The sequence below is a fragment of the Thunnus maccoyii genome, chromosome 10, assembly GCF_910596095.1.
Source record: "Thunnus maccoyii chromosome 10, fThuMac1.1, whole genome shotgun sequence".
Taxonomy (NCBI): Eukaryota; Metazoa; Chordata; class Actinopteri; order Scombriformes; family Scombridae; genus Thunnus; species Thunnus maccoyii.
In genome coordinates, this window is record NC_056542.1 from 6,836,999 (window position 1) to 6,856,939 (window position 19,941).

The 19,941-nt window shown below is 37.9% G+C and overlaps 1 protein-coding gene across 2 annotated transcripts; it reads right to left on the minus strand.

Moving 5' to 3' along the window:
* Positions 1-105: 105 nt before the first annotated feature.
* Positions 106-18,240, minus strand: LOC121905514 (retinoic acid receptor beta-like). Of its 2 annotated transcripts, none has more exons than XM_042423786.1 (8): positions 17,592-18,240; positions 12,788-12,939; positions 11,649-11,790; positions 7,355-7,521; positions 4,868-5,044; positions 2,676-2,880; positions 2,358-2,516; positions 106-1,254 (listed from the first exon to the last, which is right to left on the minus strand). In XM_042423786.1, the coding sequence occupies exons 1-8, from the start codon at positions 17,749-17,751 to the stop codon at positions 1,055-1,057; spliced, it is 1,362 nt and encodes a 453-aa protein (XP_042279720.1). In that variant the 5' UTR covers positions 17,752-18,240; the 3' UTR covers positions 106-1,054. The 2 variants fall into 2 exon arrangements, with proteins under 2 accessions (XP_042279720.1, XP_042279719.1); XM_042423785.1 differs by having other exon boundaries at positions 12,788-12,942.
* Between the last annotated feature and the right edge of the window lie 1,701 nt (positions 18,241-19,941).

The window sequence follows — 19,941 nt, forward strand, 5'->3', positions numbered from 1 at the left end:
AGTGGAGGCTGGTGTATAAACAGATAATGAATGACAATATAGTAATAATATAAAATATGTCTTCATAGGAAACGTATATAATGATAATAAAATGCTTACATCTGCTTGCAACTACATTATAGTGTGTTTTAAACCATTTATTAAATGTGCATATTCTGCTAATAAATGCTAAATATGGGGGGGTTAAAGTAAAATGCACCTCATTGGCTCCAGGAGGAGTACTGACTCTGAACACTGGCAACCGCTGATCAACAAAAAACTCAAAAAAAACAAAACAAACTGCATCGCTGAGCAGGTTTTTTCCTACATAATTTCCTACGTAAACTCAGCTACATCAGTTTGTGCCAGTTATGAACATTCACCGATACGAGTAAAAACTTCACAATCAAGTTTTTGCATTTATATTTCCCTTTTGCACAAATAAAACAGCTTATTTCTCCAATCGTTTTCAAATGAGTCCAGAGCTTTTTTCTATTTACACGTACGGGGCAAATCAATATATCAAGTGTACAAACAGTGGACTTTGATGAGTGAAAAAGGTTCAAATCATATGTAAAAACCCCAGAAATTGCTTTTAACTCCATATGTATACTATTTTTGCTACCCTACCGCTAAAAGGATTGTTTTTTAATCAGGTCAAAAAAATTAATCCATGTGATAACTCATGCAAATATAAATACAGAAGAAACCCGACACAGAAAGGTTAAAGAGTGATTCCCAGTGGACGTGAGGATCCTGCCACTGGGGAGTAAAAAAAAAAAACGTGTGACAGAAATTCTAACATTACTGCATCTTTCTCTTTTTTCTCCCTTTGCAGCAGGATTTTAACTCACAGAAATTAGCGTTTCTTTAATAAAGGAAGACGTTAGTGTAACAACTGAATCTCTTTAAACACAGCGGTGTCTCTGCCGACCAACCTGTGAATATTCACAGACGGTTCTCTGACCAAAGACTGAGGTAAGACACTAGTAACCCTCTGGACTGCATCTGGAGTTTTACACTGTTAGCATTTCCTCTGGGAGGTAAGACGGGATGCAATGTTCTCTGAGAGGCTTCAGAGCAAGAAGCCGGAGGAGTTTAGATACTGTGAGGAGACGGTGTGTGTGTGCTGGCTGGCGTTTTGCTCCGCTCGACTCTCCTCCGAGTCTTTCCTCTGGTTTTTCTCCAGGTTCTGCAGATCTTCCAGCATCTCCTTGATCAGAGGAGGCATGGAGCCCGGGATCTCCATCTTCAGCGTCACCACTCGCTCAGCTCCTGTGGAAATGGACACAGAAAATGTTTTTTAAAAAAGAACACATTACTTCCTGTGTAACTATATTTTATTAACACACTATGTTGCCAAGTGTAGAGCTCCCACCACAGATCTTTCACTAAAACTGGCTCTGAATACCTCCAGGACACTTAACAAACCAAAACTATTCATTAGACCCAAAATGCACCCAAACTTAGATTTAATCCATATGCTATATGCAATGGCGTCATGTCTTGATCATAAAGGACACTTTTATCTCCCTAAGAAGAAAAGAGCTTGAAGCTTTAAATCATTCGTGTAGCTACATGCCAAAGAAAGTCTGTCAGCAAACCTGTAATCTGATAAAAAAAGAAGCACAACTCTCTCTCAAGGCCTCTCTCTTTCTCTCCCGTGACCTTCACCAGATACCATCTGATGGTATCACAAGACAAAAATGGTTCTGTTTTTGCAGTTTGGACATGAGAGCGTGCTTTTTTAAACACATCAGCTGTTTTTCTGGGTGGGCTGCACTTCTCCTGCGCCGCTGCACTCATGTCATCACATCCTACTTGCTGCAATATGCAATCAACCCTTTGCAAAAAAGCAAATCTATTTAAGCCTTTGATGCTCTTCACACTCTTTTAGCTCCACTGCTGCTGCACTTGTAGCACTTCATTAGTTTACGGTTTTGATTCAGGACAGCTCTGTAGAGGAATAATCCTGTTTGCACTGTAGTCCCTGCTGCTGCTGCTGCTGTTGTGGACTGAGAGGGCTGGACTTTGTTTTTGTCAAATGTTCATTTTACTCAGATTGCCCTATCCGTTCTTTTAGTTTGCTTGGGACCCCTGCAACTCTCCCCAAAGGATTCTGTCTCTGCTTGTCCTCTAGTCGCTTATAAAAGGGTCCAACAGGTATAAAAACACATTTGTGACAATTAGTCAGTGTCCTGAGACTTCAGCAATGATGTCTTTAAGTATAATATTATCATAAACAGTAGAGATGAGGGCTAAAACTACAAAATAGTTTCCTTCACTTAACAAATGTATATGCACTTACTCATAGTAGTTATAGTATTTAAATAATTAGTTATATATGAAGAACGTTCATAAGGTCAGTGGTTTCTGACCTTTGGCACTGATGCTGCGCAGGTCAGTGATCTTCATGAGGGCCTTGGGGAACATGAGGGGCATGCTGGGCCGCCGCTTGCGAGAGTAGATCTTCAGCGCCTCCAGCAGAGGCTCCTGCAGCACCTCCACCTTGGACGGCTCCTCCAGATCCTGACGGTCTGTTCAAACACACACAGAAGACAGATCATAAACAACAACATTTCAGACATTAATGTTTCCCTTCCAGAAATGAAGATTTAGCATGTTATTGGCATAGATGATAGCTTATGTTTCACCATTAATTCTAAACTATAAAAGTTGCGTCCAGGCTTCAGTACCTCCAGAGACGAGGCAGATGGCGCTGAGGAGGCCGCTCTCTGTGTCGTCCATCTCCAGCGGCAGCAGCTGCCCTGCAAATGTGAAAACGTGGTCTGTCAGCGGTCCAAATCCGGCGTTGTGGATCTGAGTCCGGGTAAGGGTCAGCCCATCAGAGAAGGTCATGGTGTCCTGGTCGGGAGTGTAGCGAGTACAAATCCTCAGGATCTGGACAGGACAAGAGAGAGGACAGATTGGGAAAATTAAGAATTGCTTAAAAATTAAGAATATCTTACAGTTATTGATGTGTTGACCATAATGAAACAAGACAAGAAGAAGCAGCTTCAGGAAATCTAACAAATATTTTAATAACTTCTTGTGTTGGCTCCAGAGAAAAATCAAGCTGAATGTCATAATTGTACCCATGTGTGTTTCCCAATTTCAGTATCTTTGTACATTTTATTTTGCCAAACATCAAGATGAATTAAATCAGCAAAGATAAATACTTCAGGCAGGTGAGTTTCCACCAGCCTGAAGTATTTATCTAATCGCTCCACTGTCACACTTTGTTTTCAAAGAATTTGTGCTGTAATTTGTCAAATAATGGGCAGAGCCTTTTTCTAAAATCTAAATACAACAGGCCTTCGTTTGAGACAGGCTACTATCAGAGACTCGTGGTTATTTCTAATTCACTGTTTAATGGTAATACTGCGCAAAGACACCTTCTACCACTTCCACCACCTGATTCACAGTAAAAGTCTTCCAGCTTAATATGCATTAAAACAAAATCACAAGAAAAAAGTTTTATCATCACAATGTGAAAGAACACTTTCAGTCAATCTGCCTTTTGATCACTTCAATGTATCCCTATTAAACTCAGTAGCTTTATTCATTCGCCATAAAACTAACGAGGCAGATGATATGTAATCCTATTTAAGGCCACTGGATGATGCCTGGAGTAGGAAGTGATCAGTGGTTTGGGTTTTTTTTTAAGAGCTTCTAACTCGTATGTGGGACTCCTGACTGTGTAATGTGCCTTTGCTGAAGTGCTTTGCTAACTACTCATCTTGCTTGAGGGTGTGAAGCTGTGTCATAAACACTTTTATAACTTAGGAATGCAGTCCGTGTGACCGATGTACATTTTTTAGCTCTGTTGCTGTTTAATAATGCTTCTTCTTTTCTTTTATGACATCATCTTTGTAGTATAATGTATGTGTTAGGTGTCTGGTTGTAATTCCTATGCAATGGACAGCAGATGAAAATGAATCAATCTTGGCTAACTGGCTGCAAAACTTGCAAAAAATGCTCTCTCTCTCAGAGCCAGTGTTTGGTTTGTCCCCTCTGGGCTACTGTAGAAACATGGTGGGCCTCATGGAAGAGGAACCGCTCCCTATGTAGATATAAAGGGCTCATTCTAAGGTAACAAAAACACAATTATTCTTAATTTCAGGTGATTATACACTAATTAAAACATACTTAGGAATATTATATTCCATTTCTGCCAAGTCTGTTCTGTTAGATGCCACTAAATTCTACACATTGCACCTTTAATGTTGATTACTGTGCACTGTCCCTGATGAATAACATAAATACAAGCCTATGCATAGCCCACTGGAACTGTGCATTTATTGCATTGTATTATTTTAGGCAGGGAGAGCGACAAAAATGATGATCAAACAAGAAGGTTTTTTTTTTTGGCGAATACAAAAGTCCCAGAACGCCTCATCAGGAAAAAATGTGTAAAAATGCGACACAGAGGAGCATGTGATCGTACATGGAATTCCCTCTCAGCTATCAGAGGGCGTCAGAGCGAATCATCGTCAGGTGTGACAGGAGGCTCCAGCGGTGGCGGAGACAGAAAGGCTTGCCAGTGAATGACAGAGGAGACAGAGGGAGGATGAAGGAGAATAAAACATGCAGCACACTCTGCCTGAGGGCCGCTCTGTCTGCCAGCCTGCCAGGCTGGTTTGTCTGTGGCATGAATGTCGGCTGACAGCGCGATTCAAGATCCACATAAAGTGTGAATCACAGTAGGAGCTGTGACTGTGTGAGTACGTCGAGGCGTCAATCAGGTCATTCAGTTTAAGAAAATCGTGCATGGGTGAATGTAAAATATATCACCAGCTTGTCTTTAGGATTCATCACAGAGCTTAAACTGCGATTTGTTTCCTTTTTTTTTGGAGAGCTCAACTTGTTTTAGGTTGCATGGACGTACCAGGATGTCCAGGCAGGCGGCTTTGAGCAGAGTGATCTGGTCAGCGATGGTCAGGCCGGTGAAGCCAGGTACCCGCTTGGCAAACTCCACCACCTTGATGATGCACTTGGTGGCGAGCTCGCTGAACTTATCCCACAAGCCGAGATCCAGCTGGATCCTGTGGTCTGAGCTGGAGTTCTGGATGGAGAGAGGAAAAAGATGGGAGGAAAAATCTGTCAGATGTTTGTTTTTCCGCTGTTAAAAGAGCTCTTCGGGTTCATGTTGGCAAGATTGAGAAAGCCACAATAAACAACTTTAAAAAAGACACAACTTTGATTAAGAATGTGAGGCCAAATAAACCAACAAAATAGTTTGTCATCACTGCTTGTTAATGGAGCACAGACTGTTCAAACTGAAGAATCACACAATTATAATGTAACCTTCACAAAACTAAAAGCAGTCTTTGTAAGCTGATAGAAGCAAAAAACATTGTGTTCATCCAAGGACTAAAAGAAAGCAAGAGAGGAGTTGAGGAGTTCAGACTGATCTTTGATCTACTGTATTTTCAGTATCTATCTTAATCAGAGGTGCACAATATTACACATTTTGACTATTTATTCTCCAGTGTGCAAAATCCATCTATCTTCATTATAGAGTTAATGTTAAAAAACAGATATTAAAGGTGAAAAGGCTATGATCTCTATATAAAGTATAAAGTATATTATATACTTTTTGAGGCATTAAATTTAGGAAAATTTAAGGTTTTAGCATTTTTTATGATGCCTGAATAATCTCAACCAGGAAGTGTATAATAATAATAATATAATAATAATAAACTTTATTTGCACCTCTTATACATGAATGTAGCTCAAGGTACTTCACATAAATTTCATTTAATAAACATTTTAGGCACTTTATAAATAAAAGGTTACAAACAAGCAATAAAATACAATAAAACACAATAAAACTGAGTAAAAAATAAAATATTTCAGTGAGATTCAATACAACAGGCAGTCAGTTTGTTATTCCTTCTGCATTTAGTGTTTTTGCTCACACTTCCCGGCACTGCTCACTTCTGCCGACTTGCAAAACCATTCACATATCTTTAAAAAGGGCGACACCCAGATACAATATACATTGTGACACAGAGGAATTTTTGTGTGCGGTTATTCCTGTTTGATGTGTGTGTCACAGTTTGCGTGAACGACACACACACTGTGCTTTTTGACTGTACGTATATTGTTGATGACAAAGCAAAGTTTTTTTAGCGAAGCACATTTTACTCCTCAGCTGGTCTTCTAATAGAACAAAAGCATCAGATTAAAAGATTAAATAAAATAACAACAAAAGCGGACAATGTATTGTGTTAGAATGTAAAACTAGTTCTTTGTCTAACCACCAAAACATGGACTGAGGTTTGTATGTATAGATTTTGACAAATACACAAATAAACTGATATCTGCTTAAAACAACACTATAGGGTGTTTTAACCAATTTATTAAAGTTAATATACTTCTTATTGATGCTGAATAGGTTAAAGTAAATTTGACATTGAATACAGTAAAAAAAAATTAATAATAAGCTATATTGTCATCCCAATAAATTGATTTGTCATTGACCCAGTTCTACTGAACTCTCCCTGCTGCATGTTAACAGATGACATTTATAATTTCAAACTAGAAGAGATTTTTAGAAACTGAAACGTACGTTGTAGCGTGTTTGAGTTCAGCCTGTGAGCAGCTCTGACCTTTCAGTTAACAAGATGAAACATACTCACATGCGTAGTAGCGCTTTAAATGCCACTGACCCTAAAATCTCTTCTTGCTACGGATCACAGGCGACATTTCCTACATTTCCCATAAGGCTTTTACACCTCAATAACGCTACATTTGAAAGTCATGTTTTCTATGAAGCCAGTCTTTTAATCTTCGGACTTTGATTGATCATTGGTCTATAAAATGTCAAAAAATAGTAATAACGCCCGTCACAAATTCCTAGATCCCAAGACGACGTCATCAAATTCCTTTTTGTCTGACCAACAGTCTAAAACAGACTATAAACGTTATTCAGTTTGCTTTAATGTAAGAGAAAGAAAAGAAGCTAATTGTCACATTTGAGAAGCTAAAAACAACCAAATGTTTGGCATTTTGCTTGAATATTCTTATTAATTCATTGACTTATCATTTCAGCTTCAAATCAACGACTCTCCTTCTTCTACAGCTGTTGAAAAAATGAGTGAAAAGTGGCACATTTTGAGATAAATAAGCTACTTCCATGTATATATCCTGTTATGTTTCTATTGTGTTTTTGTTGGATGTCATCCATTAGCAGCAACAACGGACATACATGGTTACATTCATGCTATCCTTCATCTGAATCAAATGAAATCAAATAAACTATTAGACCGAGAGGGCAGCTTTGATCTTTTACTCTCTTTACTCTCCGCAGGCTGTTTTCTCTCTGTTGAGGAATATTATTTTAACAGTCGGGTCTCTTGCGGTGACTCACTGTGGTGTATTTTCCCAGCTGGCACAGGGAGGGAAAGGTGTCTCTGTGGGCCCTGCAGATCTTCTCCACGATCAGACCGAGCTCCGCTGTCAGCTCGTACGTCTCCATGATCGTCATCTTCACCGCTTCCTTCTTCCCTTTTCTCCTGTTTCTGTCATTTCTCACCGCTGGAGGGGGAAAAGGATGATGCAGATTATAAGATGTTAAAGGAGCACTTGTGTAGTTTAGTTTTGCTTTTATTACTGAGGGACCTGCCTTCACCCCAAAAACAAGGAAGGTGAATTGAGTTTTTATTGTGGCGTTAAAGCATTTAAAAATAAAATTTAAAAGTTATGGCTGGAGATTTTCTATATATCTCATGTGCAGAGCCAAAACAACAATGAACTGATCCTACCAAAGCCTGACCTGTGCTGTAGACCTCCGTTGTTAAAAACATGCCAACGAGTCGTACAGTTGCATTGGGTGACATGTTCCTTCGCTCTGAAGGAAATGGTTACTGTAGTCTGTCTCCGAAGAGTTAAGACAGTGATAATATTTTCAGTGTCAGGAGAGAAGTTGCTTGTGCGGCCGACACTCATGATCATTTGTGAGAACACAGCTCTGTTGTCACTGCTTCACGAGCTTGTTGTGCCACATATCACAGTCTCTTCACTTTGGATTGAAGTTCTTTGACAAATTTATAATGTAGTATAAAGTGAAGAGGTTGAGGTATGTAGCACAACAAGCTAGCGAAGCAAACTAACAAACCCAAACTCTCCATGATATAAGGAACATGTCACCTTGTGCAAAAGTGTGGCTCATTTATGTGTTTTTTGTAGTTTTTGGACAATAACGGAGGGCTACAGCACAGAGGAATAAAGTATATCAAGCTTCAGATACACACACCATTCTTGTAAGTAGCATCAGTTCATTGTTGGTTTGGCTCTGCACATGAGAAGAATATAAAACATCAGCAGTCACACCCCTTAAAAAAACTCAACTGTCATCAGTTTTCCTTTAAACTCTTTCTTTAGTAGAGAGTAGTTTTCTGTGAAAACAGTTGACAGTGAGTTCTGTGGATGTTTTTTTTTTTTTTTTTTTTTTTTTACATGAGGGAGCATGTGAAGCAGGCTGATGCATCCTAACCAGGTTAGCCTTTAATAAACGCTTCAGTAACGGTGTCAACACGTTTCAGTGCGTCCCACTGACTTGGCTCAGGCAGCTATGCACATGTCAGGGTAGCTCAGGATTATGCAACACCTCAGTGTCTGCCTTCCACACTCCACTCCCCCCCCCACCCCCCCTCCTCCTCCTCTTCCTCCCCACTCTGGATGCCCTACATCCAGTCCGCCCGTCAGTGTGTAAACACTAAAAGTCAGATCATGTTACACACTGACTGAGGCGGCCGGCGAGCAGTTACATATCATCCATCTGTCTGCTACATGTGATGCACTTATGTAATGTGTGTGTGTGTCTGAGTGTGAATAGCAACAATGAGAACATGTGGCTGGTATGATCCGTTTCTGCTGCCCTATCGCTGTCCGTGGCTCCCAACACGTAACACACACTTAGTTATCTAGGTCACTGCACTTCTGGGTAACACAGACTCTGAGTTTCTGTTGTACAGTGCTGGAGTTCACTGAGAAGCTCCCAATTAGTCATTTAAAAGTTCATATTTTAAAGGGTAAGATCGTCAGAATTTTAATCTCCAACTGTTTTGATAACTGATTAATTGTTTTGAGTCAATTTCTTAAGAAAAAATGTCCAAATTCTCTGATTCCAGTTACTCAGATGTGAATATTTTCCGGTTTATTTAATCTTCCACTATAGTAAACTAAAAATCTCTGGGTCATAGACAGTTGAGGACGTCATCTCGGGCTTTGGGAAACAGTGATGGACGTTTTTCACTGTTTTCAGTGAAAAGAAAGAACAAATGACTAATCAACAGATAAAACGGTAATGAAAATAATCATAAATTGCAGTTAAAGTAGGGATGAATGTAATTCAAACATTTAAAAATTACATTTTAAACACTGTAGCCCAGAAATATAGTGTCTCAGTAACACTGGATAATCCACAAACCAGTCTGTACATTAGGAACAATTTTTTTTTTAGCAAAGCTATAAAATACTTGTACACAGAAGTCTGCGGATTATCTTGCATAACCAGGACGTTGTTTGGTAAAGACATGTTTCGCTTTGGCTTTTCAAACGTAATTGTTCAATACTTTCAACACCACAAACAAAAGTCTATTCACTTCTATTCTGAAATCTCAGAGGATATGAAACCAAAACTGTCTTCATGATTAGATACCACTAGAGGTGCTGAAAGTCCACCTCCCATTATTTCAATTTATTGCAATTCTGTTAATCTGGTCTTGAATTTTTAGGAGATTTCTTTGTATAAGCTTTTAGCTCCCTGCTGCTCTTGCACAAAGTGTTCACTTTGAATTCACGTATAAGTGTGTAGGTTAGTGTGTTTTTATAAATATGTCCTTGTGTACAAATCGAAACAAAAAATGTCAATGTGAAAACAGACAAATAAATAAAAATAAATTATAAAAATAGGTAGATAATCTATGAATATATTTTAATTTTAAGTGAACTGACCCTTTAAGCTGTAACAAATAAAGCGTCATTAAGAAGATTACAGGAATTAAGCTGAAATTATAGTTTTGCATTAAGGGGTTAAAGAGAGTTCATATTCTAAAAAACTCAGTGGTCCTGTAGATAATGTAACAAAACAAAAATAAAATACATTTCATCTATTTTTTTTTTAAAGCCTCTGGAAATTTGTCTTGAAATAGTAAAAATGCATATCAAAGTTGATTGTCTCATTAAACGTCCACAAAAATCTGATTGAAGATAAACGTCCATAACTATTAGAAAACCAAGTTCAGAAACAACTCGTTTGGCTGCTCAAACCATTTCTCAGGATTGTGGCGGCGTGTTCAGATCACACTTGATTGACAGCTCACTTTCAGCTCAAGTACAATTTTAATTTCCATTCAATCACTAAAATATTTTGCTGCCATGGAATAAAGTACCAAATCTATCAAATGGACCCTACTTGGTTACAAAGCTTGACTAATCGACTAACTGGTCAACTAGGTTAGAGCACCCTAATCTGTGTTTTTATTTAACTATACCTCCCGGAGTATGGCGCTAATCGTTTTAGCATTTTCCATTCACTTACATGAAACAGTTAGCATTAGCTTTCCTATGCAAACTTTCAAGCTTATTATCAACTACACCAGTAATCTGCTAGTTATCTTGACTAATCAGCTAACTAGCAGACTAGACTACACATATCTGTGTTTTTATTGAACTATACCTCCCGGACTAAGAAGCTAAGTGTTTTAGCATCTTCCATTCGCTTACATGAAATGGTTAGCATTAGCTTTGCTATGCTACACTGTTGAGCTACTTATCAACTCTGTGATTAATACAGATTTGGGTGGTCTGCTAGTTAGCTTAACACAGTAGATTTCAAACCATGTCAGGCTAATTTGAAATCTCAATCTAGCTAAAAGCAAAGAAAAGTGCAGTGCACTGTTTTGCCACGGGGAAGACAACAGGAAGTGTTGTGAAGTCAGCTTGGCTGGACAGTCACATCAGTCATCTTCCTAAATTTGACTGGGTTGAAATTTATGACGTTTTTTATTGCTTAGCCACACCTAACTTCAACCCAGTCACAAGGGAAGGGGAAGAGACTTTTTAAAGAATTACACCACTACGTCAGAGGCTATGTTCTCACTTTTTAGGTGTTTACCCAAATGACATAATCAAGAGCCAATCATAGATTTGCCTTTCCTGGGGCTTTAAAAGCTGAACTTATTCATAAATTACGTTACACATTTTCTCTACAACGAATCAGAACTCAGTTGTCAGATGTCACAGTAATGGTAATTATTCATAAAACAGATTTTCCAAGTCAGACTAAATGTGCATTTCTTGCACTGTGTTGTTGCTTAAATGAATCACTCATGAAACATGAAACTCATCTTACAAAACACGCAAATGATACACTTGAGACGATAATTCATGACTGTCACACTGACCTTTCAGTGGCCTCTAATATGCAACTCTTTGACAAAGAACATCTACTATCTACTATCCTCGACGGTTTCATCATTTCCTCTTTATTTATTTAATTCTGTAAGAGCAGATGTTGCATTTTCTGGATTGTGAATGACTAATTTTGGAATCTAACAAATGCTGCGAGGCGTAACACATGATTTTCAAACATGAGAGAGAGTCCAGTGGGATGTTTTACTGAACATACGAGTCTCACGAGGCCTCTTGCGTACACTTACACTCCTTGGACATTCCCACAGCGAAGCACCTCTGGAGCCGACAGTACTGACAGCGGTTCCTGGTGATCTTGTTTATGATGCAGTTTCTGTCTCGGTGGCAGGTGTACACCATGTTTTTCTGCACACTGCGGCGGAAGAAGCCCTGCAGAAGCACCGGAGAAGTAATAGAAGATATTATTAATGAGTGACAATGGTATGAAAATAATCTTGCCTATACTTAAAGGGCCAATCTGTTATTTTTTGGACCATATAAGCAGACATATTCATTCATAAAATTGTGGAGTTAGTTGAAAAATAATGATAATAATTTAAAATTTGAATGTTGGAAAAGTTATGGGTCTATGTTTTCTATTGCAAGTGGATGTCACTGTTAATATTGACTGAACACCATGTTGTTCACACTCACACACACACACACACACACACATGCGCGCACACACACACACACACACTCACACACACGGTTTATCAGGACAAAGTTCAGGCCCGACAGTCATTGGTGTTTTGTCTGAGTTAATACAGTAATCAATAACAGATTAATGTGACTGAACACAATAAAACAGTATAAAAACATATCATACATAAACATGTTTGCTTCTAGAGCTGCAACGATTAGCCAATTAATCAATTAGTTGAACAACAGAAGATTAATTGCCAATTAGTTTGACAGCCAGTTAATCGTTTTGAGTTGTTTTTTTAAGAAAAAATGCAAAATTTCTCTCTTTCTAGCTTACGAAATGTGAATATTTTCTGGTTTCATTAGTCTTCTATGACAGTATAATCAATATCTTTGGGGAGTTGACTGTTTGTTGAGACAAAACAAGACAATTTAAGGTGCATCTTGGGCTTCGGGAAACAGTGACATTTTCAGACACAACAACATATTGATTAATTGAGAAAATAATCATCAGATTAACCAATAATGAAAATGATTGTTAGTTGCAGCTCTTATTTACTTCAATCATTAAAATAACATTAGAGACTTGAGTTTTGGAGCAAAAAGTTTCATCCTTCATGACAGACAGTAACAAAATGATGACTTGCATAAAAGAGATCGCTGTTCTTTGTAAACCACTTAAATGGAGAATAAATTAAATACTAAAATATTTTTTTAGTGAGGAGCAGGCCTGACATGTTACCTTGCAGCCCTCACAGGCACTGACTCCGTAGTGGTAACCGGAGGATTTGTCCTGACAGACGAAACAGGGCTTGTAAGTGCGAGGAGGCGGCGGAGGGGAAGCTGGGCTGGTGAACAGGTCATCTGAGCTGGAGCTGGAGCTCTGACTTCCCACTGCTGCAAACACACAGGAGAGAATGTGATATATGCTTTTAAGTCTGGATGTTATTGTATTTTACTTATCGAAGGGGAAACAGAAGATGTTTTATGCACCACTTGCAGCGAAGTGACCACAGACCGTCCGACACTTCGACAACTATTAAACTCACATCAATTTGCTCTAAACATTCATTATCTTTAGGAAATTGAATCCTAGTGTGTCTGTGACCTTCAGACCTTTTCCTGTTGCAACAGCATCGGGCCAAAAGTTACACTTGTACACAACTTTCATGGCAGATCACCAGAAAATTTACCACTTTCAGGATGAACTCTTTCCATTCTGGTATCTCTGTGACTTTTCTGGCAGGCCAAAATATCACATCTGTATCACAATCTAATTTAAAGTTTCAACAATTAGTCGATTAATCAATCTGCAGAAGATTAATCAGCAACTATTTTGATAATTTAATAATAGTTTTAGTCATTTTTTAAAGCAAAACTGCTAAAAATTTGCTGGTTGCAGCTTCTTGAATGTGAGGCTTTGAAACTTTTATGCGTCATTCATGATAGTAAACTGAATATGGATTTTGGATCAGATAAAACAACACATTTGAGGACATTAAATTATAACCGGCATTTTTAAACTATTTTTCATCTTGTAGATAAATCAATCAATTAAAATAACTGTTAGTTGCAGCCCTGATTGACATATTGACCTACTGACATATTGCCATTGAATTTTCGGTGCTCACAGGGGGGACTTTTAATTACTTTAGCCTTCAGGGAAAAAAAACTTTACATTCCAGCCCCACTACTGTGCAGGCTCTGACAACAGCTGGACTGTCAGTATATTTGTTACAACCAACATTTTTGTATTATGGGGTGCAATGGTCATTTCAGCCTCTGGGGGCTGCTTGGGGCTTTAGACTTTATCCAGTTGCAGTGTCTAGGAAATAATTATTTATTTATTTATTTATTTAATAATTATAGAAAGGTGGGAAACTGTGAAAATTAGAAAATGAAAAACATTCAAGTTGCAGGTTGAGAAGAAGACTGTTGGCGTTAAGGGACACACAGAGAGACAAGCTGTTAGCACCTGATTAAATATTATCTTAATGACAGATGCTCAGTCTGATCAATTTCAATTTCAGTGCTCTGTGATTTGAGGGACAACTCATTACACACAGTCAAACTTTCATCTCACAGTATGATTGAAGAGCATCACTTCAGGCACTGTTCACTGGGTGGGACTTTCATGTAAAGCTACACCCGTCTTATCAGCCCTTCTCAGACTCTGAGGCAACAGAGAAAAGCTTCCCATCCCCCTCTAATTCAGATTAAGAAACGTCGCTCAGTTTCCTTAAACAAAATTCTGAATTTGGGGTATCTGCACTTCTCCTTCAGGAAGTAAGAAACCAAACCTATATTGGGAAAACACTAAACTGACTCAAACTTTTGTCCAGATTAAGCTGGACTCACCCGTCTCTTTTTGTTTCTGTGTCATTTTGTCGTCTCTTTAATATCTGCGGATGTAAATTCACATATTGTACTGTAAGCACAGCTTTAACCTCAATCCTTTCACTCCATCAAGCACAACACACAACCCCCCTCCCTTCTCTCCCCCCCTGACTTGAAACCCTTTTTAGGAGGATTTGCTCCCGTCTGTGGGGCTCAGCCTCCCCTGCCGACTCTCTGATCACCTCCACCGTTTCCAACACTGACAGAAAACGAAGAAAGCCGCCTGGAAAAGGGGGACAAAACTAGAAAAATTGCTCATCTCCATCTCCATCCCCTTGAACCCGTGGCCTCTGGTTGAACCTGAAATCAGTGGGTCAAACGAGGACACCCCCATCAGCCCGAGCTGCTCTCCCAACACAACACAATGCAGGAGCATGCCACAAGCCCAACTGACTGATGAGAAAGGGACAGAGGGAGGGAGAAGAAACAGAAAGTGTGTGTGGCGAGGCGGTGTACTAATGCTCTGCTAAGTGATTTGGTCGGGGGAAGGGGAGAAGAGGCTGCCCTCCAATTTAGGTGGTGTTGTTTGATGTATGCGACGATGCGTTGTGAAAATCAATTTAACCAACATAGACGAAGAATTTTAAGAGTGTGAAAGGTTTTTTAAGCTGATATATCAGATTTTGTTTTACAGAAAAGAAGGATGTGCATGATGTGGCTGAGTAAAATTACAAAATCTCAACTTGCGAGTGATGAAATATGTTGTGTATGAGCTCATTCATAGATGCTTCTTTCTCAAGTGGTATATAAAAAGATTCAGGCAGGACGTTGAAGCTAACTGATCCATCTGTGACCTTCATACTAAAGATCTTTGTTTTGGTACCAAGAGATCCTGCAAACAAGTCGTGAACGTTATTTCTTGTGTATTCCTGCAAACGTTCTTGCAGTTTGAAAATGTTATTTTTGTTACACTTGATTAAATGTAAGTTAAAAACGTTTATGTTCATCGCTGCCTTTAACTGAACCTTAAGTATCCCTCATCAACCATCTTTACCTCTCCTGTATTTATTTATGTCTCTGTTCTGAACTTTTTTGTATTTTTTAAGGTTTCTATTCTTTCAAATTTGCATTTTTCCCCCCCTTTTTAACGCTTTAATACACGATGTAAAGCACCTTGAATTGCCCTTGTGTGTGAGAGGTGCTATACAAATTAGAGCTACAACGTGTTGATTAATCGATTATCTGCCAACTATTAAATTAATCAGCAACTAATCAATTCATTGTTTGGAGTATTTTTTTCAAGAAGAAAATTTCCAAATTCTCTTATTTCAGCTTCTCAAATATGAATATTTTCTGGTTTCTTTAGTTTTCTGTGACAGTAAACTGAGTATCTTTGGGTTGTGGACAAAACGAGACATTTAAAGTCTCATCTTGGGCTTTGGTGACATTTTTCACCATTTTCAGACATTTTATGGACCAAACAAGAGATTAATCCAGAAAATAATCAACAGATCAATCGATAATGGAAATAATCGTTAGTTGCAGCTCTAATACAGAGAAACTTGCCTTGTCTATACTAATGTTAAGAGAGAGGACTCATTCTGCTTCCAGCTAAATAGTAAACATCCATAAATCAAAACTAAGAGAAATTTTCATTAACAATGTCAAACATTATATTGAAATAATTTATGTTTCTTTGAGAAAGAAGGTGGTTAAAACTGTAAAACTGGTTAACAGATACCTTTTTCTTTATTTCCTTTATTTTTTATGTATTATTTTGCTCACAATACTAATTTATTGTTATTTGGTTCATTATTTATTTATCTGAAGTCTTGTGTTAAGTGTATATGTACTGTTTTCTCTCCCCTGACATGATGTTCAATTGTAGAAACTTAAAAAATATATAAATAAAGTTTGTTGAAAAGAAAAATCTGAACCTGCTTTTATCTTTTCCTGGTTATAAATACTTAAAAATACTCAAAAAAGTGCAAAAGAGTTTTTTGCAGTTTTTCTTATCTGAAAAGTTTAAATGTTTTGGACTCAACGGTCTCGGTCTTCTCTGACCTCCTGAGCTGGTGACCGTCCGGTGAACCCGCTGTGACCCCAAACTGACCGGCCCTGCATCGTCCCAAACGCAGACCACCACACCGTCACCGACTCACGTACAGTATCCTGCTTTCTGCTGCTCTCAGTCTGTCGAAACGTGTCAAAAAATAAAAACACCTGCGAGAATGACGAAACCCTTCAGGAAACGCATCGTGTACATTTCACACTCAGCTTCCAGTTTATTACTGTAAGTAGTAAAATTGTACAAGTAATGCAGTCTACTACAACAATAAACCCACCCTCCATCAAGGATATAATGTTCAGTTTTTGTTGAACCTGTTTTACAGAGATGCTGATTCAACCTGATAGTTATTTTGAAGGCTGTTGAGCTGCATTCATTCATATACTGAGTGTTTTTCTGCTCACTAATATAAATGGAGTGAATTACTGGCGAACTACAGTCTCCAAAAAGACCATAAATTTGAATTATAACACCATTAGAAAACAATTTCAACCAAAGCTGAACATTATACTGTACATTCATTAAAGACATGATATTATTATGTTAGTTTTAGCTGGTTGTACATAATAAACTGGCAACTGGATGTACATCAAGAGTGTATGAATGTGGAAAGTAAAGTCCTCCAGACACGATTAGAGGAGAACGTCAATCAGAGTGAACATGAAGAGACAAAAAGAGACATTATCCAGGCGTGGAAAAGACACAACATGGCAGACAGTGGATTTATCCCATAAGTTAAATGACAATACAGCAATTCAATACTAGATGTTCAAGATTATCTATATTTATTATCTATGATAGATTATTAGATTGAGGTGCCAGAGCTCTATAATGTTCTGGTGTTTTCCTTTAGTGGGAGGATCATTCTTATATTACAGCACCAACCTGCCCTTTACTGTAAGTAACATATAACACGTGATATATCAAATTATATGGTAAATAAACTGCAGAGTAAAAACCAATTAATCTGTGATGAGATGAAGAGTAAATCCACCAGAAATGATGTAGAGAATGTTATTGATTTGTGTTTAGACGTTTTCTTTATGTTGGTCACCAACATGACTCTATAGTTTAATATTTTTGCTCCCAATAATCATCACTGATTCAAATCTCGACTTAAAAACATCACTTTTCCACCTACATTGCGAGCATCGGTGAGTCTGCCAGTCCGTCTCGATCAGCTCTGGGAAGTAGGCTGCCAGATCCTGGTCCTGCTCCTGCAGCATGCACGCAGGGCTGGATACGTACAAGTCCAGGATTTCTCCGGGACCGAAAGCTTGAAATTCCATATAATCAAACATGGTGTGAAGTCCGCGTATGGAGACGTATCCTTCACAGCGGGTCCGGTTACTCTGTTTGCAACCTCCTGTGCGCGCTGGATGCAAGTTTGTAATGGATGCAAACAGTTTTTTTTCAGCAATAAAACATGTCTATTTTTACATTCAGATAGGCCTGTGCGGTCGGGTTTAGACGTTTATCCTCCATAATCGGTTAGAAATTGTGCGCATGTTGACGCGCAGCCAGCAGACAGCCGACTGTAGCCGCTCCAGCAGAGAGAAAGAGATTAAACAGATCGAGATGTGGAGGCTGTTTTGCATAACAAAGTTTGTTCCTGGACTTCTTCTTCTTCGTCTTCTTCGTCTTATCTCTTCTTTATTGACGAATGTCTCAACTCAACCTGCTTCATACTAGTTATGTCACTGCGACCGATGGTGTTACCTAATGTATGCGCCTGAACTCTCCATGAACCTCGTCTGCTGCTGACCTTCAGATGACCCAGCCTCTGTCTGACATCACCAGCAGCGGTGCAGCTCAAATCCTCCACTGGACTAAAACTATCGATACTATGGTGAAAAAAAAGTCCTACAAACTTTAAACTTTTCAGTTAAAGTAGCCTAAACATATGGGCGTCCAATAGTTGCATGGGAAATAAATTAATAACAGTGATTTATTATAAATTAATTAATTAATTAAAAATGTTGCCACAAAAGAAGAAATACGTAAATGTGCAAATTATGATTTTTTTTTTTTTTTTAATTTCTACATTTATTTATTTCTTGTGTCACTTTTGGGCCACCATATAAACAAGCATTACAATAAAATATTCTCAAGTTTCAAAAGAAAAAAGATTCATATCTCCTTCAGAGTGTTAAATTATTGATTCGTTAACACCTGATACATGCTAAAATATCAATGATTACCCCTTTTAAGGCTGCAACTACCAATTATCTTCATTATAGATTCATCTGTTGATTATTTTCTCAATTAATCGATGAATCTTTTGGTCTATCAAAAGTGTCCGATAATGGTGAAAAATGACAATCACTGTTTACGAAAGCTCAAGGTGACGTCCTCAAATGTCTTGTTTTGTCCCGACCAACAGTCCACAAACCAAAGATGATCAGTTCATGATCATAAAGAAAACTAAAGAAACTAGAAAATATTCACATTTGAGAAGCTGGAATCAGAAAATTTCTTTAAAAGGACTCAAAATTACAAATCCATGATCAAAATATCCAGTGGTTAATTTTCTAATTGTTGCAGCTTTAATTTCTTATCATCAATGATTAAATTACATTTTTTTCTTTGTGCTTAAACGTTTTTGTTTCCTCTGAGTTTATAAAAAGTGACATTTTGGAGACATTTTAGGCTCGTTTATAATTATAATCATGATTGTTTTATTAATGGTGTCAAATACAGAAGAAAAATAAAAATATTTAAAAGCCATTTAAAGATACAGCACTGCATCCGAGCCACCTGGCAGTCTAACTTTATTTGTACAGAATTATTTTACAATGTATTAAACTTTATGGTTAGCGTTTGGCACCATAATAATTAATATCAAGCAGAAGGAGTCACTCATATTGCCAAAATCACCAACATCATCACCATTTCTGCAGTTTTAGAGCATTTTATCCTCTTTTAGCTTATTGTTTTGGTTTTATGGTACATTTACTGTATAGTTCAGTCCAGGAGGGCAAAGTACATTTACTCAAGTATTTTTGAACACTTAAACTCAATTTTGAGGTACTTTACTTGAGTATTTCCAGTTTATGCTACTTTTTTCTCCAGAGGTGAAAAACGAGAGAGATGTCAATCAAGCCCAGTCTGTGCACGCCCACATAGTCCTAAAAAAAAAAAAGGTAAAAAGGCAAAATAAGTGAAAACACCTGTGGAGGTCAATCATGAGTGTGCAGGGTCTTTAAACTACCCAGCAGTTTTTAAAATAATTCAATTCAGCTACATTTTAATGCATCAAAGATAATAATTCACTAATATATTTAAAACAGAGTCCCCCAAAGTCCTGAATAATGATTATTTTTTAATCTTGTTGCACAACTTGTGTCCACAAAATAATCATTTTCACACTCTGATTGGAGTGATTCCACATAAATACTTTTTATACTTTCAGTACATTTTTATTTTTTACAGGAATTGTACGTTCTGGTGTTCTTTTAGTCGAGTAATGAGTTTGAGTTCTTCTTTCACTC

Bases quoted from the DNA above. Each gene is read 5' to 3' on its own strand.
- LOC121905514 (XM_042423785.1), bottom strand. From the start codon at position 17,751: ATGTTTGATTATATGGAATTTCAAGCTTTCGGTCCCGGAGAAATCCTG. The intron at 2,517-2,675 runs GTACTGAAGCCT...GTGTTTGAACAG, and splicing joins CATCTGCCTCGTCTCTGGAG to ACCGTCAGGATCTGGAGGAG. The intron at 1,255-2,357 runs GTCAGAAACCAC...CCATTTCCACAG, and splicing joins GCGCAGCATCAGTGCCAAAG to GAGCTGAGCGAGTGGTGACG.